This window comes from Acipenser ruthenus, unplaced genomic scaffold (assembly GCF_902713425.1).
Source record: "Acipenser ruthenus unplaced genomic scaffold, fAciRut3.2 maternal haplotype, whole genome shotgun sequence".
Classification (NCBI taxonomy): Eukaryota; Metazoa; Chordata; class Actinopteri; order Acipenseriformes; family Acipenseridae; genus Acipenser; species Acipenser ruthenus.
The window spans coordinates 47,501-69,204 of NW_026708151.1; the positions used below are offsets into that span (position 1 = coordinate 47,501).

General features: G+C 47.1%; 3 protein-coding genes across 4 annotated transcripts in view; 2 read left to right on the forward strand and 1 right to left on the reverse strand.

The window, feature by feature from the left end:
• Positions 1–11,085, forward strand: part of LOC117967858 (U4/U6.U5 tri-snRNP-associated protein 1-like) — a 13,841-nt gene extending 2,756 nt beyond the window's left edge. The window contains exons 5-20 of the mRNA XM_059020067.1: positions 808–913; positions 1,468–1,545; positions 1,655–1,754; positions 1,874–2,016; positions 2,222–2,428; positions 3,170–3,288; positions 4,004–4,128; positions 4,911–5,035; positions 5,323–5,484; positions 6,166–6,276; positions 6,898–6,985; positions 7,122–7,212; positions 7,731–7,866; positions 8,728–8,817; positions 9,648–9,769; positions 10,102–11,085. Coding sequence (XP_058876050.1) covers positions 808–913; positions 1,468–1,545; positions 1,655–1,754; positions 1,874–2,016; positions 2,222–2,428; positions 3,170–3,288; positions 4,004–4,128; positions 4,911–5,035; positions 5,323–5,484; positions 6,166–6,276; positions 6,898–6,985; positions 7,122–7,212; positions 7,731–7,866; positions 8,728–8,817; positions 9,648–9,769; positions 10,102–10,120 — 1,822 coding nt within the window. The 3' untranslated portion in view covers positions 10,121–11,085. The remainder of the gene's footprint in view (positions 1–807; positions 914–1,467; positions 1,546–1,654; positions 1,755–1,873; positions 2,017–2,221; positions 2,429–3,169; positions 3,289–4,003; positions 4,129–4,910; positions 5,036–5,322; positions 5,485–6,165; positions 6,277–6,897; positions 6,986–7,121; positions 7,213–7,730; positions 7,867–8,727; positions 8,818–9,647; positions 9,770–10,101) is intronic.
• Positions 10,406–17,378, reverse strand: LOC117967787 (probable RNA-binding protein EIF1AD). 2 transcript variants are annotated; one of them, XM_059020070.1, is made up of 6 exons: positions 16,802–17,378; positions 15,782–15,931; positions 15,266–15,374; positions 14,262–14,370; positions 13,714–13,767; positions 10,406–13,047 (listed from the first exon to the last, which is right to left on the reverse strand). In XM_059020070.1, the coding sequence occupies exons 2-6, from the start codon at positions 15,866–15,868 to the stop codon at positions 12,816–12,818; spliced, it is 591 nt and encodes a 196-aa protein (XP_058876053.1). In that variant the 5' UTR covers positions 15,869–15,931; positions 16,802–17,378; the 3' UTR covers positions 10,406–12,815. The 2 variants fall into 2 exon arrangements, with proteins under 2 accessions (XP_058876053.1, XP_058876052.1); XM_059020069.1 differs by having other exon boundaries at positions 15,782–15,957.
• On the forward strand, positions 17,377–20,887 carry LOC117967872 (barrier-to-autointegration factor). Its single transcript, XM_034915339.2, has 3 exons — positions 17,377–17,465; positions 19,055–19,201; positions 20,078–20,887. The coding sequence occupies exons 2-3, from the start codon at positions 19,076–19,078 to the stop codon at positions 20,222–20,224; spliced, it is 273 nt and encodes a 90-aa protein (XP_034771230.1). The 5' UTR covers positions 17,377–17,465; positions 19,055–19,075; the 3' UTR covers positions 20,225–20,887.
• The last annotated feature ends 817 nt before the right edge of the window (positions 20,888–21,704 follow it).

Sequence of the window (21,704 nt, forward strand, 5' to 3'; positions counted from 1 at the left end):
AGTGAATCTCTCTGTGAATCCAGAGCGACAGCTCAGTTAGAAACTGGGGGTCAGTGAATCTCTCTCTGAAACCAGAGCGACAGCTCAGTTAGAAACTGGGGGTCAGTGAATCTCTCTCTGAAACCAGAGCGACAGCTCAGTTAAAAACTGGGGGTCAGTGAATCTCTCTCTGTGAAACCAGAGCGACAGCTCAGTCAGAAACTGGGGGTCAGTGAATCTCTCTCGGTGAATCCAGAGTGACAGCTCAGTCAGAAACTGGGGTCAGTGAATCTCTCTCTCTGTGAAACCAGAGCGACTGCTTAATCAGAAACTGGGGTCAGTGAATCTCTCTCTGTGAAACCAGAGCGACAGCTCAGTCAGAAACTGGGGGTCAGTGAATCTCTCTCAGTGAATCCAGAGTGACAGCTCAGTCAGAAACTGGGGGTCAGTGAATCTCTCTCTGAAACCAGAGCAACAGCTCAGTTAGAAACTGGGGGTCAGTGAATCTCTCTGTGAAACCAGAGCGACAGCTCAGTCAGAAACTGGGGGTCAGTGAATCTCTCTCAGTGAATCCAGAGTGACAGCTCAGTCAGAAACTGGGGGTCAGTGAATCTCTCTCGGTGAAACCAGACGGAAGTCTCTCAACCCTGTACACCTGCATACACTTTGCCTGTCTCTTCCCCAGGTACGAGTTGACCACAGTATCTTAGCTCGCAGTGTTTGAGGTGTTTTTCCCCATGCTTGCTGCATGCTGTGCATTTACTGTAGCTGAATGTGTCAAAGCGCCGTGCGGAGGGAGTCTGATTCCCTCGTCCGCTGTGTTTTCAGGAAAGTAAAGACCCTGGCGGAGGACGACCCCTGGCTGGACGACACTGCAGCCTGGGTGGAGAGAAGCCGTAAGATGGCAAAGGACAAGGAGCTGGCAGAGAAGAGGGTGAGAGCGGATCGCTGTGCGTGTGCGTGTGTGTGTGTGGGACCCTGAGCAAGTCACTTCACCTCCTTGTGCTCCGTCCTTCGGATGAGACGTAAAACAAACGAGCTCCTATTGGAAATGACTCTGCAGCAGCAGCAGTTGTTGATGATGCACAGTTCACCCCCCCTAGTCTCTGCAAGTTGCTTTGGATAAAAGCGTCTGCTGAACGACTCATTAATAATCTGATACCTATTGGATATTAGCTAGTGGCTATCTGTACTTTGCTAGGGTGTTGTATTGGTTATAGTAATGGCAGGGCTGGGAATAAGACTCCTGTTGCACAGCAGTGTGATCCATTCCAGGTTTTACTGCTACCAGCTTGATCAGCCCCCAGTGTGTCTAGCTAACAAGCTCAGGTGTGTCTGATTATTGAACTCCCGGTGAAACCAGGACTGGATCACACTGCTGTGCAGCGGGAGGCTGAGATTCGTGTTGACGAGGGGTCTGTGAAACCAGCCCAGTGTAAAGGGCACAGGCATGGCCAGTGAATTGAAAAGCTGTTTTGTTCCCTGCAGGCGAAGATGCTGGAAGAGATGGATGAGGAGTTTGGGATCAGCAGCCTGGTGGATGAGGAGTTTGGAAAGGGGAAGAAGGTGAGGCTATAGCCGAGGCGTTTGTTTTTCGAGATCCCGCTAGATGTACCCCCCCCCCCCCGCCTCCCCCAGGTGCTGATTTATCTCCCCCCTCCCCCTCCCCCCGCAGGAGAATTACTCTTCCAAAGATCTGAAGGGACTGACGGTTCAGCACAAGATCGAATCCTTCCAGGAGGGGCAGACGGTGATCCTCACGCTGCAGGACAAAGGTGATAGAGTCAGCAAGGACCAGCGTGTTCTCTCCTTTCTTTTTTTGTCTCTTTTTTTATAAAAATAAAATTTCCTAAGAGGTGTGCGTTGGTAATGCTTCTCTCTGGTCGCCCCTCAGGCGTGCTGGCGGAGGAGGAAGACGTCCTCGTGAACGTGAACCTGATCGATAAGGAGAGAGCCGATAAGAACGTGGAGCTGAAGAAGAAGAAGCCAGACTACAAGCCCTACGATGAGGAGGAGAGCGTCGACGACATGGCCACAGTGAGGAGGGACGGCCGGGCCGGGCTCTGTGTGTGTGCGCTCAGTGTGGGTGTGTCTGTGTGTTATTGAAAGCCGTGCGTGTGGGAGGTGTGTGTTGGTGTGCTCAGTGTGTGTGTGTGCGTGCGTGCACCCGCGTGTGTTATTAAAAGACGTGTGTGTCAGTGTGTGTGCTCAGCTTTCTGATTCCCTCCCTGTTGTGTTTCAGCTCAAGCACAAGTCCGTCCTCTCGAAGTACGACGAGGAGATCGACGGGGAGAAGAAAAAGAGTTTCCGTCTGGAGACGGGGGGGCGGGCGGACGGGTCCTGGGAGAGGGAGCTGCAGCAGATCAGAGACACCCTGCAGAGCCAGGCTCAGAGTCTGGACGGACCGGGACTGAGGCTGGCTTCGGAGTACTACACTCCCGACGAGATGGTGAGAGACGGAGAGAGTTATATACACACTGAGAGAGAGAGCTGTCTGTCTATATATATATATACACACACACACTCCTGAGAGAGAGTTATATACACACTGTGAGAGATCTGTGAGAGATCTGTCTCCACACACACACCCCCGACCAGAGAGACAGTGTTATATACACACAGAGAGAGAGCTGTCTGTCTATACACACACACACACACACACACACACACTCCTGAGAGAGAGTTATATACACACTGAGAGATCTGTGAGAGAGATCTATCTACACACACACACACCCCTGACCAGAGAGACAGTTATATACACACTGAGAGAGAGAGGTATGTCTGTGTACACACACACTCCTGAGAGAGAGAGAGAGAGGTATGTCTGTGTACACACACACTCCTGAGAGAGAGAGGTGTGTCTGTGTACACACACACTCCTGAGAGAGAGAGGTGTGTCTGTGTACACACACACTCCTGAGAGAGATCTGTCTATCTACACACACTCCCGAAGAGATGGTGAGAGACAGAGATATAGATAGAGCTATACAAGTTCACACTGATGAAATGGAGAGGTAGGTGTTAATATACACACCCAACGAGATGGTGAGGTATCTACATATCTCGATAATAATCAATCTTTTTAATGTCTTAAATAACGTCTGTCTCTGTCTCTCTTTTTCTCTCTTTTTTGCTCTCTCTCTCTCTCTCTCTCTCTCTCTCTCTCTCTCTCTCTCTCTCTCTCCAGGTCACCTTCAAGAAGACTAAGTGCCGCGTGAAGAAGATCCGCAAGAAGGAGAAGCCGTTGAAGGTGGAGGAGCTGCTCCCCCTGGTGGCCGAGACGCAGAGCGGGGACTTCGGCTCCAGGTTCGGTCCCGGGCGGTTGAGCCATGCCATGCCTATTGACTGGTCTGAGCAGCTACTCGGATACGAGGCAGCTGCTTTTAAATTTAAGCTTGTGTGAAGGGGGCTCACACCCTGATTTTAAGGAGCTGCTGTTCGGTTGTTGCTGCCTGCCATAGAGTTGTCACACAGGCGTTCACCCATTCAGCACAGGCTTTATGGAAACAAGAGCCTCCGTCTACTAGTGATCAGACACTTTAGAAAAGTTTTGTGCTTTGGAATAGCTGGTACTTACAACTTGTGGTGCTTACAAGTATCCATTGTAAGTAGGACACGCATGCACAGACACATGCACCAAGGAGGCTTGCTGGTTAAAGAAAAGGGTTTAATACCAAAAGTCTCCTCGTTCAAATCCCGGCTCAGCCACTGACTCCGTGTGTGTGTGTGTGTGCGTGTGTGTGTGAGACCCTGAGCAAGTCACTTCACCTCCTTGTGCTCAGTCCTTCGGATGAGACGTAAAACAAACAAGCTCCTATTGGAAGTGACTCTGCAGCAGCAGCAGTTGTTGATGAAGCAGAGTTCACCCTCCTAGTCTCTGCGAGTCGCTTTGGATAAAAACCTCTGCTAAATGACTAAATAATAAATATACATTTGTGTATATATATAAAAAAAAAAAAATGATGGGTTGGAGCATTGGCTTCCTGCTCTACAATGACTCTGTCCCGTGTTGTCCAATCAGGTCCAGGGGGCGTGGCCGGAGGCGGGGCTCGGACGAGGACGATCGCGTGGAGGAGAGGAAGGTGCCGGTTCCAAGCCAGCTGTCCGACGACACTCGCGTGGAGAAGATGGAGATCAGCGATGAAGGCGAGTAGAGATGAGATTTATTACAGGGTCTGTTAAGAGGGAGCTCTCCACAGGAGAGGGGGCGCTGGTGTGGATCGGGGGGCTGATTCCCCGTTCAGAGTGAATTCAGAAACAGCTGCTTGGGTTTGTGTGGGTCGCTGTTCTCCGCAGAGTCTTTAAGAAAAGCAGCGATCGTCGCAAACCCAAGCAGCTGTTTCTGAATTCACTCTGAATGGTTCACCGCTGCCACCCCCCCTAGCGATGACTCGGGAGGGGTGAAGATGAACACACGCTGTCCTCCGAAGCGTGTGCCGTCAGCCGCCCGCTTCTTTACACACTGCAGACTCACCGTGCAGCCGCCTCGGAGCTACAGCGTCGGAGGACAACACAGCTTACAGGCAAGCCCGCAGACGCCCGGACAGACCACAGGGGGCGCTGGTGTGAGCCGAGGACACCCTGTCCGAGCTAAGCCCTCCCCCCACCTGGGCGGTGCTTGGCCAATCGTGCACCCCCCCCCCCCCCCCCCCACTCCTCCCTGGGAACTCCTGTCCACGGTCGGCAGTGGAAACAGCCTGGACTACAGGCTACAGAACGCCTTTACAGGATTGATCGCTGTTTTTTTTCAAGTAATAATTAAAATGACTCCTTTTACTGTGATGTAATTAAGGGGATGTTTTTGTATTTAGTTATATTTTTTTTACTTGTTTTGCTGTTATTAATGTTGGTTGTTTTTATATGTAAAGCTCTGTGTCGGTGATACAGATTTGTTTAAAGGCGCGCGTGTGTGTGTGTGTGTGTTGCAGATGATTTTGAAGTCCCAGAGGCTGTAGCTATTGAAGAAGACGAGGCTGAACTGGAGCTGCAGGCACAGCTGGAGAAGCAGAGGAAGCTGAGACAGAAACAGCTGCTCGAGGATTCTGGGGAGAAGGTGAGGGGGCTCGGCTTTCAAGTTTGCGATAACATTTTAACTTTGCAACTGTTTTTAAGAGCGGAAAGCAATTAAAAAAAAAAAAAAAAAAAAAAAAAAAAAAAAGGTCTAATTTTAAACAAGCGATCAGTTCAATGAAGGGTCTGGCTCAGTAATTCTCAGTAATTCCAGTTGGAATGGAAACCAGCAGACACAGCAGAGGGGGCCCCCGGACCAGGGGGTGTGGGTAAGCGCTGGACTGGACGGTCCTTAACGACCTCTCGACCCCTTTTTTGAACCCCTGACAGGTTGTGCGGATCGTGAAGTCGTTGGAGTCGCAAGACGACGGAGAGGACCCCGACAGGAAGAACAACATCGTGTTCAACGCCACCTCGGAGTTCTGCCGCACGCTCGGAGACATTCCCACATACGGACTGTCCGGAAACCGGGAAGATCAGGAAGAGATCATGGTGAGAGAGAAACTCACGCTAACCCTGCTGCTGCTGCTGCTGCACCCAGTCCTGGGGTTCAGAGCTCCCCTCAGTGAAGTCTAGTATTATTATTATTATTATTATTGAAATGATCAGGAGCCAGGAGTTTGAGCAGGGTTACAAACTCACACTAGCCCTGCTGCTGCTGCTGCTGCTGCACCCAGTCCTGGGGTTCAGAGCTCCCCTCAATGAAGTCTAGTATTATTATTATTAATATTGAAATGATCAGGAGCCAGGAGTTTGAGCAGGGTTAGAAACTCACACTAGCCCTGCTGCTGCTGCTGCTGCACCCAGTCCTGGGGTTCAGAGCTCCCCTCAATGAAGTCTAGTATTATTATTATTAATATTGAAATGATCAGGAGCCAGGAGTTTGAGCAGGGTTGGAAACTCACACTAGCCCTGCTGCTGCACCCAGTCCTGGGGTTCAGAGCTCCCCTCAATGAAGTCTAGTATTATTATTATTAATATTGAAATGATCAGGAGTCAGGAGTTTGAGCAGGGTTAGAAACTCACACTAGCCCTGCTGCTGCTGCACCCAGTGTTCAGGTGCGTTTGTGAGGTTGATCCCCCTCCTCTTTGTGTGTGTGTGTGTGTGTGTGTGTTCTGCCTGTGTCGGCGCTGTGTTTGACTTGCCCCCCTCCTCTCACTCTCTCTCTGCAGGATTTCGGGAAGACAGAGGAGAAGTCTCAGGGCACCGGCTCGGATTCTGATTTCGATGAGAACGTGGGCTGGAGCACGGTCAACCTGGACGAGGAGCAGAAACAGCCAGACGTGAGTGGAGTCGTGTGTGTGTGTCTCTCTCTCTCGCTCTCTCTCTCTCTCTCTCTCTCGCTCTCTCGCTCTCTCTCTCGCTCTCTCTCATGTATCAGACCTGGGCTACATGTCAGAACTCCAATCACAAGTACAGCGGCACTGTTTGCTGAAATACCAGAACGTTTTTTTTAAACAAATGTGGGTTGGGGTTCACAATATGAGAACAATGTTCGCTCAGTAGAAGCTGGGACTGTGGATTATTAAGCTAGGAAAGGTGTGTGATCGAACTGTAATTACATTTACAAATGCAGTTAGGTGTGCCAAAGTTCAGTTAGTTAAAGTGCTTTAAACCCCTCTCTCTCCTCATGTCTCTCTCTTTCTCTCCTCACGCCCCTCTTTGTCTCTCTCTCTCTCGCTCCTACGCCTCTCCCTTTCTCTCTTCTCCTCTCTCGCTCCTCACGACTCTCCTCGCTTTCCTCTCTCTCTCCTGACGCCTTTGTCCTTTCTTCTCGCCTTTCTTTCCTTTCTTCTCTCACCCCTCTCTCACGCCTCTCTTCTTTCTTCTCACGCCTCTTTCTCTCACGCCTCTCTCCTTTCTTCTCTCACGCCTCTTCTCTCACGCCTCTCTCTCTCTCGCAGTTCTCCACAGCCTCCACCACTATCCTGGATGAGGAGCCCATTGTGAACTCTGGACTGGTGGCCGCACTGATGCTGTGTAAGAACAAAGGTAAGGGTCAGGGGTTACTGGTTTACCCTCGAGCCTACCCCACAGATACATGACTCCTTAATAGTAATAATAGTAATAATAATAATAATAATAATAATGGTACTCATTGAGATGCTTGTGTTTGTCCCACACGCAGGTCTGCTGGACACTCAGATGCAGAAGATTGCGAGAGTGCGGGCGCCCAAGGCAGCCCTGCCCAACGACCTGTACTGCATCGAGGATAAAATGTAAGGGCTTGTACAGAAAATCTACCGACCAGACTGTCTGTCTGTCTGTGTGTGTCTCTGTCTGTGTCTATCTCTGTGTGTCTATCTGTCTCTGTCAGTGTGTGTGTCTCTGTCAGTGTGTGTGTCTCTGTCTGTGTCTCACTGATGTGTCCATCGCTGTGTCTGTCTGTCTCTGTCTCTCTGTCAGTGTGTCTCTGTCTCTGTCTATCTCTGCGTCTCTCTGATGTGTCTATCTCTGTGCGTCTCTCTGATGTGTATCTGTCTCTCTGATGTGTCTATCTCTGTGTGTCTCTCTGATGCGTCTCTCTGTCTCTCTGATGTGTCTATCTCTGTGCGTCTCTCTGATGTGTCTATCTCTGTGCGTCTCTCTGATGTGTATCTCTGTCTCTCTGATGTGTCTATCTCTGTGCGTCTCTGTGCGTCTCTCTGATGCGTCTCTCTGTCTCTCTGATGTGTCTATCTCTGTGTGTCTCTCTGATGTCTCTGTGCGTCTCTCTGATGTGTCTCTCTGTCTGCAGGACCATCGATGACAAGTACAGCCGTCGGGAGGAGTACCGCGGCTTCACCCAGGACTTCAAGGACAAGGACAGCTACAAACCGGACGTGAAGATCGAGTACGTGGACGAGACGGGGCGCAAACTCACCCCGAAGGAGGTGAGCAGGGGACTGCCGGCCAGCGGGGACGCGTTTCAATTCCAATCCTTACATCCAGCACTTTGCAGTTCACCTGACCAGTCTCCACTCCTCCCTGTGTTTGTAGAAATAGTTATTTTGCTACCAAGACTCGCCTCTTCAGACAGCACCTGTAGAAACTCCTCTGTTTTTCCCCCCTCTGGACACTTTATCACCCTTCCTTAAATGTGCTTTACTTGCTCTTATCTGCTTTAATCCTGTACCTCAGAGTACTGTAATCTGTCACAAGTGTTATTTAATCTGTAGTATTTTGTATTTAATTATATCCTGATGTAACTATCACTGACACTGTTATCTGCTCCGTTATTGAATCGGATTTTGTCATATTCTTGTACTTGCTAGAACCAAAGTCATTGTATTTATCTTGCTCTTAATTGTATTAATACTTGTACTTTGATTCTTGTAATGTATTTTTGTTTACGACTGTAAGTCGCCCTGGATAAGGGCGTCTGCTAAGAAATTAATAATAATAATAATAATAATAATAATAATAATAATAATAATAATAATAATAACACCAGCTTGATCAGCCCCCAGTGTGTCTAGCTAACAAGCTCAGGTGTGTCTTCTTATTAAACTCCTAGCGAAACCATAAATGGGAATCAGACTCCTATTGCACAGCAGTGCGATCCAGTCCAGGTTTTACTGCTACCAGCTTGATCAGCCCCCAGTGTGTCTAGCTAACAAGCTCAGGTGTGTCTGATTATTAAACTCCCAGTGAAACCAGGACTGGATCACACTGCTGTGCAGCGGGACTCTCGTTCCCATGCCTGGGTTTTGGTCCTCGAAAGCTAACTCTGTGTCTGTCTGTGCCCCCCCAAGGCTTTCCGCCAGCTCTCTCACAGGTTCCACGGGAAGGGGTCGGGCAAGATCAAGACTGAGCGGAGGATGAAGAAGCTGGAGGAAGAGGCTGTGAGTGTTAACGACCCGTCCCGGTGGAAGCAGGGACGATGGGAGACTCCAGAAACGCTCCAGAAAGCGAAGCGCTGCGTTTTTTTTTTTAGAAACAAGAGGAGGAACAAAGACAAGAAACGCAATGCATTCGACGAGAAACGTTTCCGCAGCGAGATTGAAGACTTGGTCTCGGTCTCAAACGTTTGTCAGCGAGGGTTTTAAGTTTCTTGTCGTGTTGTGTGTTTTTTTTTTTTTTTTTTTTTTTTTTTTTTTGAAGCCGAGGGAATGCGGAGCGGCTTTGTGTCTTGGAACTGGGTTTCAGGAGACCGGGGTTCCTGTCGCTGCTCGGCACACCAGGCGGGGGGGCGGGGGGGGTTTGATACAGCGACCGAAAACCAGGTCTTCTTGAACCCTGTTTCAAGCCGCTGGTCCTGGGAAAGTGTATGTGTTCCCTCAGCTTAAACACAGCACTGTTGATAACCAGTCCTGATGGACAGACGGGGGTTTCAATAGCATCCTGACTCTGTGTGTGTGTGTGTGTGTGTGTGTGTGTGTGTGTGTGTGAGTTCTCTGCCCTGTGTGAGTGACTTGCTCTCTGTTCTCCTCTCTGCCCTGTGTGAGTGACTTGCTGTCTGTTCTCCTCTCTGTTCTCCTCTCTGTCCTCCTCTCTGTCCTGTGTGAGTGACTTGCTGTCTGTTCTCCTCTCTGCCCTGTGTGAGTGACTTGCTCTCTGTTCTCCTCTCTGCCCTGTGTGAGTGACTGGCTCTCTCCTGTGTGAGTGACTTGCTGTCTGTTCTCTTCTGTCCTGTGTGAGTGACTGGCTCTCTCTTCTCCTCTCTGCCCTGCAGCTGCTGAAGAAGATGAGCTCCAGCGACACTCCTCTGGGCACGGTGGCTCTGCTCCAGGAGAAGCAGAAATCCCAGAAGACTCCCTACATCGTGCTGAGCGGAGGCGGCAAGAGCATGAACGCGTGAGTGCACAGCACAGTACACACACACACACACACACACGCACAGCACAGCACAGCACAGTGCGCACAAACACCAACCACACACACACAGCACAGTGCGCACCAACACCCACCACACACACAGCACAGCACAGTGCGCACCAACACACGCCACACACACACACACACACACACACACACAGCCAGCCCAGCACAGCACATTATAAATAATTTTGCACAATCACTCATAATAAATGTAATTTTCCATGTTAGAAATGCCTCTGCTGTTCACTGTGAAACGGAGGGGAGATTTGAGACGCAGTCTTTAACCGTCTCTCTGCTTTCCTTCACAGGAACACCATTACAAAATAGAGAGCCGTTTGGCTGTACTGGGATCGTACTGGCCGCCCCTTTTTTTTTTTTTTTTCCTTGAACTGGTTTGGATCTGTCCCAGTTCTGAGACTGACCTGGATCGGCAATCTACCGCAGAATCGTCACAACTCCTCAGGGTGTTGACAAATCCTGTTGGTTTAATTTGCATTGAGGTTGACTCACGGCTAACCAAACGAGGACAGAAACCAGCTTTATTTTCACTGCATCCAAAACGTCATCTGTTACATCCAACACCAATTTGATAAACATTCCCTTTTTAGAAAGAGAAAGTCTATGCAGAATTAAAATCCTGTTAGAATCAAATAAACACTGACCCTTACCCTCTTTTTTTATTTTAAAGGGTAAGTGTTTTAGATTGATTTTGTGCAGTTCTGATTCTAGTCTTGTTTAAAGGCTGTGCTTGCAGTTTAGCGCCAGGAAAGCGACAGACGCTTTCTGTCATTCTGTCTCAACATCTCTCCTGTGAGCTCAGTTTTGCCAAACTGTACCCCTCATGAAAACCTGCATACACCCCAAAATATAACAAGCGAGCTTTAATCCTAGATGCGCCCTCTTCAGGTCGCACCCGTTATTGAACATATTTTTGTATTAAAATTGGCCATACCAAAAAACCGGCTGCAGTACCAGCCTCTCCCCAGCAGATGTCACTGTTTCCAGGCATCTCTGTTGGGTGCACAGCGACTGTGAATGAAACGCATATACACAAGACTTCAAATTCTGTAGCGGTTCGAGGCGAGTTTCTATGGAAACTTGAAGCTTGGAATTGGCCGTTGCAAAGCTTTTGTTGAGTCATTCAGTTTCTTCAGAAAATAAATACAGTTTGTAAGTGATTTATAAGAGGAACACAAAGTATTTGGTAAGGGGTGGTGATGAAAAAATACTGATGTGGTACAGTGTAATATGCATTTGAGTTTTAATTAAAAATATTAACCATTTAAGCCTGACTGTTTGTAAGATCTGACTTCTGTTTTTAGATTTTTGCTTGTATTCCTTTTCATGGTCTTAAAACAAAAAAAAAATAACAACAGCTAGTCAAAATTTTTGTCGTTTTGAATTTCGTATACCTTGAAAAAAAGACTAGAATTGAATTAATTTGAAGGTGTTTCCTGTACAGGTCTACGGACAGAGTAGCGTGCAAACGTGCCCCATGCTAACTGCGCAACGATAATTCTCTTGGCATTTTAATGGCATCGCTAAGTGGGTATCGCTGTATTGGACTTATGAAAACCCCTCTGGGTGTGAGAATCTCAATCTCCGCTCAGTAATCTATAGACACAACAGCCGCTCCTGTGTGAAAATGTGTCAGACCGCTTCGTGCTTTTAAATTAGGTAAACAGCTTCTGAAAAGTCTCCTGCGTTTCACCGTGTGTGGCTCTGTGTCCCTTTTCTCTCAGTATTTTAAATAAATCGCAGGTTCTGATAAACCTGCACGCTGCTGGGTGTAGAATGATCTGTGTTGATGTCTGTGTGTAAGTCTGGTCTGCTGACTCTCCCATGCTCCTCATCTCTCTAGTGCTTAAAGCATTCAGACCAATTTAATAAAACACATGCAGCAGTAGAATCGACCTTCAAAAACACAAATCAGCCAGCATATATATATATATATTTCATTATTATTTTGTAGCGCACCGTTTGTCTGTCACAGAAAAGTACATTTTCTTTGTACCATGTATTTAATCGATATGTACATGTGTGTTTATTTAGCAGACGCCTTTATCCAAGGCGACTTACAGAGACTAGGGTGTGTGAACTATGCATCAGCTGCAGAGTCACTTACAACTACGTCCCACCCGAAAGACGGAGCACAAGGAGGTGAAGTGACTTGCTCAGGGTCACACAATGAGTCAGTGGCTGAGGTGGGATTTGAACCGGGGACCTCCTGGTAACAAGCCCCTTTTCTTTAACCACTGGACCACACAGCCTTGGCGACCAATGAAACACGACGCTTCGGTTCTCCACCAACGTCAAATCTTAAAAGTCCCAAGATAACAAATGTAGGATTTCGTCCCCCTCCCTTTTTCAACGTTGTAATAAAACGAGGGTCTAAAGACTCCTTCTTATTTATTTGTGTGGGTATTGAAGCCTATGCTGACCCACATTTCTAGAACATTTTCCTCCCCCCTCTGCCAGTGCTGAACAAACACTGGAGACGGAAGCGGTTTCAATTCTATATTAAAAGGAACGTTGAAACAGTCCAGCGCTCCCCCACCCCCCGGTCCTGTGCCCCCTCTGCTGTGTCTGCTGGTTTCCATTCCAACTGAGCTCTCCATCGCTGAACCAGACCCTTCACAGACCTGATCGCTCGCTTAAATTAGACCTCTACTTGTTTTCAGCTCTTAAAATTTAGATTTCAAGTTCGCCGTAACATTTTTATAAAGTAACTTTTAAAATCTGCAACTGTTTAATCAAGCGATCGGTTCAGTGAAGGGTCTTTGTGAAGTAATTGAGAGCTCAGTTGGAATGAAAACCAGCAGACATAACAGAGGGGGCCCCGGGGACCGGGTTTTGAGAACCCCTGCAGTAGACGAGGGAGGGAGGGAGCGTCTTCAAGCACCACAGACGTGGTGGGAGCGGCCCAAGGAGTCGGAGATCCTCTGCTTTAAATCACTGCGGCGTTCAGAGCGCGGTGCGGGTCTCTTCCGGGGGCTTGTGTTCCTGGAAGATGGAGGACGGATCAGTCCTTCCTGTCTGCGCTGCCTTCCTCCTCCTCATCCTCCTCCTCCTCCTCCTCGCTGTATGTGTATTCGTAATCCACCCGGTTCGTGTTGACAAACAGGTCGCTGTCGTCCGGCTCTGATTCGCTGTCCTCTGACCCCGCCCCCTCCTCTTCTGACCCCGCCCCCTTCTCTTCTGACCCCGCCCCCTCCTCCTCCAAGCAGCCGTCTGCTTTTTCAACTTCGGAGTGTCTGATGAAAGAGAAGGATGAAGAAAAACAAAAAATCAATAAGTATGTTTTGATTTGAGCCGCCTCTCTGCCCTGCAGTTGTAAATCGAGTAATCCGAAATGAATCGCAGATGCGATTTACTGTATCAGCTTCACTATGCACTCAACGGGGGCTGGGAGGCTGGTTCCATTCCTGCTGAATTCTAACCATACCCCGACAAATTGATCGATCAATTGAGCGAACAGTGCCGTTGCAATTGGAAAATCAATCAAGTTCCGCCTTTTATTTATTTTTTTTTTAACTCCCCCCTCCTCCCCTCTCCTCTCCTCCCCCCTCCTCCCCTCTCCTCTCCCCTCTCCTCTCCCCTCCTCCCCTCCTCCCCTCTCCTCTCCTCTCCTCTCTCCTCCCCCCCTCCAGGATTTCGTAAGCGGTCGATCCACCGCAGATTGGGGCATTGTTTTTACTGAACCCCATTTTATAAAATTAGCCGCGCTGTTCGCTTGATACCAGAGCAAACCTTAACTGCGTTCGGCAAACCAACGAAGCCTGAACTAAGCCTTGATCAGAGACCAGCGGCGCGAACGAACGACACCACTCGTAATTACAACTGGCGTGCCGAGGTTCAGCTGCAGATCGCGTTTGCCAGTCCGAACTGCCCAATTCTAGAGAGGCTGCCCTCTGGCTCACCCGTTTTTGCTGCCGCAGTCACTCTCGGCCGCCACCGCGCAGAACTGTTCAGGCCTGAGAGAAAGAAAAACGAATTGAAGACCGTTATCGAAAATACTGGGGCTGTCGTTCTTTTAAAAAAAAAAAAAATCAAAAAGGAAATCTAGCATACAAAAATGTGAACACCTGATAAAAATAAATCTCAATTTTGGATTACAAATCCTTCAGCGGCATGGATTTTTTTTTTTTTTTTTTATATCAGTCATTCACATTTCTGTGTACCTGCATTACCTCTTTCTGATTTCATTTATTTATTTCGTATTTCTTAGCAGACGCCCTTACCCAGGGCGACTTACAACTGTTAGAAGATGTAATGTTGTTTGAAGCTGACACCCTGGGATCCTTCAAGAAGCTGCTTGATGAGATTCTGGGATCAATCAGCTACTAACAACCAAACGAGAAAGATGGGCTGAATGGCCTCCTCTCGTCTGGAAACTTTTATGTTCTTAAGATATCACATTATTTTTTTTTCACATTATTTTTATCTATGTGTCTCTCTGAAGTCGTACCAGGCTCCTTCCTTCTTCAGATAGCGGATATAATCTTTGTGAAGGATGAAGCGGATCTCTGCCTTCACTTTCTCTCCTTCCTCAATGGGATCCACGATGAGGAAATCACCTGGAGAGAGAGAGGAGAGGAGACACAGAGAGAGAGAGAGAGAGAGAGAGAGAGTGAGCTCGGGCAGTGAGGAGGGGCCATGCTGTTTACCAGGGTCACAAAACATGTGTTTCTTTCAAAACTACCCAATTTTGAGACCTATATAAAAAGACGTCCGTTGCGCAGAACAGTTATTTTAATACCTACAATTATTTTAAATTAAGGAAAACAAAATTTTAGCTCCCTTGCAGGTTTCCAGTTAGTAACGGCACACCAAACTGGTGAGCGACACACATAACTGGGATGGAGCTCTCTACAGCAGCGGTTCCCAGACCCCCGGTCCCGTGCCCCTTCTGCTGGTTTCCATTCCAACTGAGCTCTCAAATCACTGAACCAGACCCTTCACTGAACTGATCGCTCGCTTAAATCAGACCTTTTTAATCGTTCTCGGCTCCTAAAAAAGTTGCAGATTTCAAGTTGTTTAGAGCACTTTATACAAACGTTGAAAAATCTCTCAACTGATTTTAAGAGCTGAAAACAAATTTAAAAAGGTATAATTAAGCTCATTATTAGTACAGTTTCAGGGTTTAGTTCAGTAATTGAGAGCTGAGTTGGAGTAAAAACCAGCAGACAGGACCGGGGTGTGGGAACCGCTGCTGTAGAGAAATCAGGGCGAGGGGTCGCTGGTGTGGATCGGGGGGCTGATTCCCCGTTCAGAGCGAACTCAGAAACAGCTGCTTGGGTTTGTGTGGGTCGCTGTCCTCCGCAGAGTCTTTAAGAAAAGCAGCGATCGTCACAAACCCAAGCAGCTGTTTCTGAATTCGCTCTGAACGGGGAATCAGCCCCCCCCCCCCCCCACTCCGATCCACACCAGCGACCCCTCGTCTGATTTCAGCGAGGGGTCGCTGGTGGTCACCTCGTTTAATCCAGATGTTCTTCCTGAACTTGGTGGGCATGGTGACCAGGAATCTCTCTCTCCGCTCCGTCTCCACTTCATGGAGGTTGTTCCCGGGAGTTCCCAGAACCTACAGGAGGGAGAGGGAGGGAGGAAGAGAGGGAAGGAGGAAGAGAGGGAGGGAGGAGAAAACGCAGACCAAAAGGTGAAGGAGGCTTGCCAGTCCAGTTCTTAAAAGAAAAGGGGGCTTGATACCAGGAGGTTCAAATCCCAGCTCTGGAACCTATTAGAACGCAAGTCCGATGGTAAGCCCCGCCCCCCCCAACCTTTTTTTTGGGGGGGGGAGGAAAATAAAATGTCACATCTAACATGAACAACAAACAACCACGCCAGGGTTTGATACAACACATTCAGATCATGTTAAAGACGTGTTGACAACAAAAATTATAATAGGAATGAACTGAAAAAAATCTTTATAGATAACTGATTAATGGGTGGGGTGGGGGGGGGTAAGCCCCGCCCCCTTTCTCTTCTCACCCGAACGATCTGCTGCCGTTCCGTGGGGATGACGTAATCTCCCAAAACCTCCTTCACCACGTGCTTCCTCTTGGTCGCCTGAGACATGCTGTGCCGCTCTGCGCTTCAGCGTGACGCCGGTGGTTTATGGCTTACCTGCAAAGGTCGGGTCTGACCACAACGACGGACAGTTAGCCCTAAACATACAAACAGAAACTCAGACGAACAGGCCCGTCCCGTGTTAGCAGACCAGTCTCCCTTACTGGAGGAGTGATCCAACGCAGGGCTGGGAATCAGACTCCTATTGCACAGCAGTGTGATCCAGTCCAGGTTTCACTGCTACCAGCTTGATCAGCCCCCAGTGTGTCTAGCTAACAAGCTCAGGTGTGTCTGACTATTAAACTCCCAGTGAAACCAGGACTGGATCACACCTGATGCCTTGTTGTGCTTTAAGGATGGGAATCAGACTCCTATCCCACAGCAGTGTGATCCAGTCCAGGTTTTACTGCTACCAGCTTGATCAGCCCCAGTGTGTCTAGCTAACAAGCTCAGGTGTGTCTGACTATTAAACTCCCAGTGAAACCAGGACTGGATCACACCTGATGCCTTGTTGTGCTTTAAGGATGGGAATCAGACTCCTATCCCACAGCAGTGTGATCCAGTCCAGGTTTCACTGCTACCAGCTTGATCAGCCCCCAGTGTGTCTCGCTAACAAGCTCAGGTGTGTCTGATTATTAAACTCCCAGTGAAACCAGGACTGGATCACACTGCTGTGCAGCGGGAGTCTGATTCCCAGCCCTGAGAAACTACTAATTGTAAGTGATTCAAAAGAGAACAGTCACAACACACATATTAAATATTAACAACCACAAAAGGCGGACTAATTGCTTTGACTTGTTCATTTCAAAAGTTATAGTTTTGCTAACGAACAGTCAGCGTGCTACAGTGCTAATATAACTCTAAACACAACATTAACTACTTCAAACCGAGCCGCTGTCGTCCTGTCTGCTTATTAGCTTGTCGAAATTAAACCGTCTTTACCTTTTAAACGTCAAGCAACTGGAATACGGATGTGGCTTTTCCTCCAAAAACGGCCGTCAGACTTTTTAGGATTCTGTAATTGTTTTAAACAAAAAAAGAACCTGTAATTATTTCTCAATATTTAGCGACTCGATCGTGTTTCTGTCTTTTCGGTTTCCAGCAAAGTGTAGAAAAAAACCAAACGCATGTCAACAACTGAATCCTCTTCCTGCGCACCCCTTTAACCGCTCCCTTCTGCAACAGCAGATTCCGTTTTTGGCGTTCCGCAATAAAAATTAAAAAATATAGTCATAAATTTCTCTCGTGTTTTTTTTTTAATTGCTCAGAAATGAAGAGCGATGAAAACGAAATTAATTTACACTGTATTTTAAACGTATTTAAGTCTAATAAAATGGGTGCCGTCCGGCGGTATAGCATAATTGAACGGACGAGACCAATTAGCTGACTGTATATTTACTGTAAATAAAATGATTATGAATAAATTATTTATTTGTGTTTGTGGATAATATAGAATAAACACAGACAATATATATATATTTATAAGTGCTGTTGCTATGGTTTCTACTTTCGGAAGCGGAAGTGACGCTTAGGGGGCTGTCGTTGGCGGGATCAGGAAGTCGGCATTTGGAAGCTGTGGAGAGCGAAAGCTAAAAATCAAAACAAGGTAAACAGCTTTTAAATCGCATCTTTTTACTTAATTAAGAGATTGCTAGGCTGCGAGAGCGCATTATTCAGCTGTATGTACCGGTTGAAGTCTCACAAGCGACGGGGAAAAATACAATTAACGTACCGAAGTCAACCTACCGTTTTTTTTTTACTAATAGACGTTGCACCTTTAAATGTGTTTAGTTAATCATTAATTAAAGTGTCGCTGTTATTCGCTACCGCCCTTAATTTATGAATTGCAGATTAACTATACGATATATTTAATATCTTCTATCTAAGACAGTCACACCTACCGACCTTTGAAAATACAAAATCGGGAGATTTGCTGGTTTTTTTTGTAAATACCGCACACCTTCGTCATTATTATTATTATTATTATTATTATTATTATTATTTATTTATTTATTTATTTATTTATTTATTTATTTCTTAGCAGACGCCCTTATCCAGGGCGACTTACAATCGTAAGCAAATACATTTCAAGTGTTACAATACAAGTAATACAATAAGAGCAAGAAATACAATAACTTTTGTTCAAGTGTGACAAACCACAATTCAATAATACAGCAGATAATAGTGATAGTTACATCAGGATATGATTAAATAGTGATAGTTACATCAGGATGTGATTAAATACAAAGTACTACAGGTTAAACACTTGGCAGATTACAGTATTCTGAAGTACAGGATTAACGCCCTCATTATAACGAACCTGGCCTTTGGACCTCGCCCCAATAAAATATATATGTATGTGTATATATATATATATATATATATATATATATATATATATATCTCTATCTAGCTGGACGTGGATGCGCGATATTCCTGTGCCCGTCTGTACAGACACACTTGGCCGCACTCTCAACACACCGTTTTAACTTAAAACATGACCACTGCTATTTTGTAAACAAAAAAGGCGTTCGTTTTTATTTGTTACAACATTAAAAACACACACTGATAGATAGATAGATAGGGCAGCAGTGTGGAGTAGTGGTCAGGGCTCTGGACTCTTGACCGGAGGGTCGTGGGTTCAATCCCAGGTGGGGGACACTGCTGCTGTACCCTTGAGCAAGGTACTTTACCTAGATTGCTCCAGTAAAAACCCAACTGTATAAATGGGGACTTGTATGTAAAAATAATGTGATGTCTTGTAACAATTGTAAGTCGCCCTGGATAAGGGTGTCTGCTAAGAAATAAATAATAATATATTATTATATATATATATATATATATATATATATATATATATATATATATATATGGTTCCTAATACCGTTAACTCGCCAGCCTTGTTACATCATCATACACATTTATAAACTCAATTACAGTGACATTTTCTGGTAATGCATCCTTTAATAAGAGTAAACTATCGTCTTGCGATCTAATTGAATGGGAAATAAGCGAAACTGGGGGGGCGTGGCGTTGAAAAAACTGGAGCGTCCGCGGGCGTTGGTTTTAAACAGCGAGTTCCATCAGACACGCACGCACGCACAGAGTGTCTGTGACGCACTGACGCTAATCAAGCTGTAAACCTGCTGAGCTGGGTTTTGCGTCACTGTGCCCCTGTTTGTTCTGCTCCGATAGGATTCGGGAGCTCTAGGCAGGATGTCTTCCACCTCGCAGAAGCACAAGGAGTTCGTGGCGGAGCCCATGGGAGAGAAGCCGGTCACGGCTCTGGCTGGAATCGGGGAGGCGCTGGGGGGTCGGCTGGAAAGCAATGGGTTCGATAAGGTAGGTTCCTGGACGGGGGAGGGGGCCCAGAACAAGACTCCCATTGCACAGCGGTTTGAGCTTTGCGGTCCGGGGGGGCCCCCTCTGCTGTGCCTGCTGGTTTCCATTCCAACTGAGCTCTCAGTCACTGAACCAGACCCCTCCTTTAACTGATCGTTCGCTTAATTAGACCTTTTTAATTTTTACTCAGCTCTTAAAAACAGCTGCAGGGTTCAGGTTACTTTGATAAAATGTTCCGGCTGACTTTAAAATCCGCAGCTGTTTAAAAGAGATGAGAACGATTTAAAAAAAAGGGTCTGATTCAGCCAACGATCAGTTCAATGAAGGGTCGTGCTGTATCCTGAAAGCGGAGAGTGTCAGGAATTCACCCTGGAACGTGGGCAGTTGATTTAATAAGAACACAAGAGTGGGGGCCCCCCCCCCACTGGACTGAGCAGGACATTCTTAGCAAGAAACATCAGCAAGCGTACCTGTGTATGTGTGTGTGTGTGGGGCACCATTCACTCTCTACAAGCTTGAGTAACTCTCTTGCTCATGTTAAGAGTCTCGTTTGTTCCAAACGCTGTCCGTTTGCACCCCATTATCTATAGCCAGCTCAGCAGCTTCCTCCTTGACCTTGAAGGCTCCTGACAGTCGGCTCTGAGCTCCCTGCAGCCGTTAACTTGTCTGGCTGCTGGACAGTGATGTAGCGGGTCCTGCAAAAGGCAGACAGACACAACCACCGGCTCCAGTTACTATCTCCCCCTCCTTTGGGCTAGAAATAACCGTCGTGAGAGAAGACGGGAACCGTAAAAAAAAAAGGTGATTTCTCCCGGAGAGATCTAACTAAACCCTACTTTCCCTTCCCTGTGTTTTTTTTTTTTTTTGCTGTGGCAGGCGTACGTGGTTCTGGGGCAGTTCCTGGTCCTGAAGAAAGAGGAAGAACTCTTCAGAGACTGGCTCAAGGACACGTGCGGCGCCAACTCCAAACAGCAGAAAGACTGCTTCTCCTGTCTCAAAGAGTGGTGTGACTCCTTCTTGTAAGAGGCAAAGGGGGCGCCCCCCCCTTCCTCCCCCCCCCCCCCCCCCCCCAGGAGTTCACTGCTAGTGTGTTCAGACAATACCAGCTTCTGTACATTTCATACTGCTAAGATAACACCAATACACAGCTTTCCCCGCCTCCCTTTTTAAGCACGATAACTGACGACACATTTTAATTGTTTCTTTCTAAATACTAATTGGGCAGATAGCCCTGCTGGGCCGAACAACATTTGGAAATAGCATTTTTTAATAGGATCAGTAATCCTATATATAAAATTATAGGTTTTACTAGGTCCCATTAAATGGGTATCGCCCCAAAAAAAAGAGTCTTCATAAACATTGATTTTACAGGAAGCTTTCGGCTCAGTCTGGTTCTTATGAACGTTTTTACTGTTTGTTCTGAAATGATTCTCAGCGGCTCGCTTCGTGAAACGGGATGTGAAATTCAGCCGTTCAGAGGGAGAGAGGCTGTGTTAAAAATAAAAAACAACTGCTTCTATGAATTCATTTTAAGATTTTTTTGATCTCGTACACACTGGTGTGGTCTTCTGTAGGTTTTAAATGTGAAAGAGACCGGCAGGCTGTTCTGCATTTTGTTTTATTAACTTTGGAAGTGATTTTTTTTTTTATATATATATATATAAATAAAAATGAAATTCAATTGAAGCTTAATATGCGTTGCCTTTCATTTAATTTCATTTTTTTTCCCCAGTGGTGTATTTTGACAAGCGCACCCTAATGTGCTGGTGGAGAAGAGAAAGACAAAGAGGCTCTTACAGTCTCTGAACAGCCTCCCTCTGCTCTGTGCTGGTGGAGAAGTGAAAGGGAGGCTCTTATACTCTCTGAACAGCCTCCCTCTGTGCTGGTGGAGCAGAGAAAGAGAAAGTGGGGCTCTTATACTCTCTGAACAGCCTCCCTCTGCTCTGTGCTGGTGGAGCAGAGAAAGAGAAAGGGATGCTCTTATACTCTCTGAACAGCCTCCCTCTGCTCTGTGCTGGTGGAGCAGAGAAAGAGAAAGGGAGGCTCTTATACTCTCTGAACAGCCTCCCTTTGCTCTGTGCTGATGGAGCAGAGAGAGAGAGAAAGGAAGGCTCTTATACTCTCTGAACAGCCTCCCTCTGTGCTGGTGGAGCAGAGAAAGAGAAAGGGAGGCTCTTATACTCTCTGAACAGCCTCCCTCTGTGCTGGTGGAGCAGAGAAAGAGAAAGGGAGGCTCTTATACTCTCTGAACAGCCTCCCTCTGCTCTGTGCTGGTGGAGCAAAGAGAAAGGGGGGCTCTTATACTCTCTGAACAGCCTCCCTCTGCTCTGTGCTGGTGGAGCAAAGAGAAAGGGAGGCTCTTATACTCTCTGAACAGCCTCCCTCTGTGCTGGTGGAGCAGAGAAAGAGAAAGGGAGACTCTTATACTCTCTGAACAGCCTCCCTCTGCTCTGTGCTGGTGGAGCAGACACTGTTGGCATCATATTGTATCAAGTGTATATTT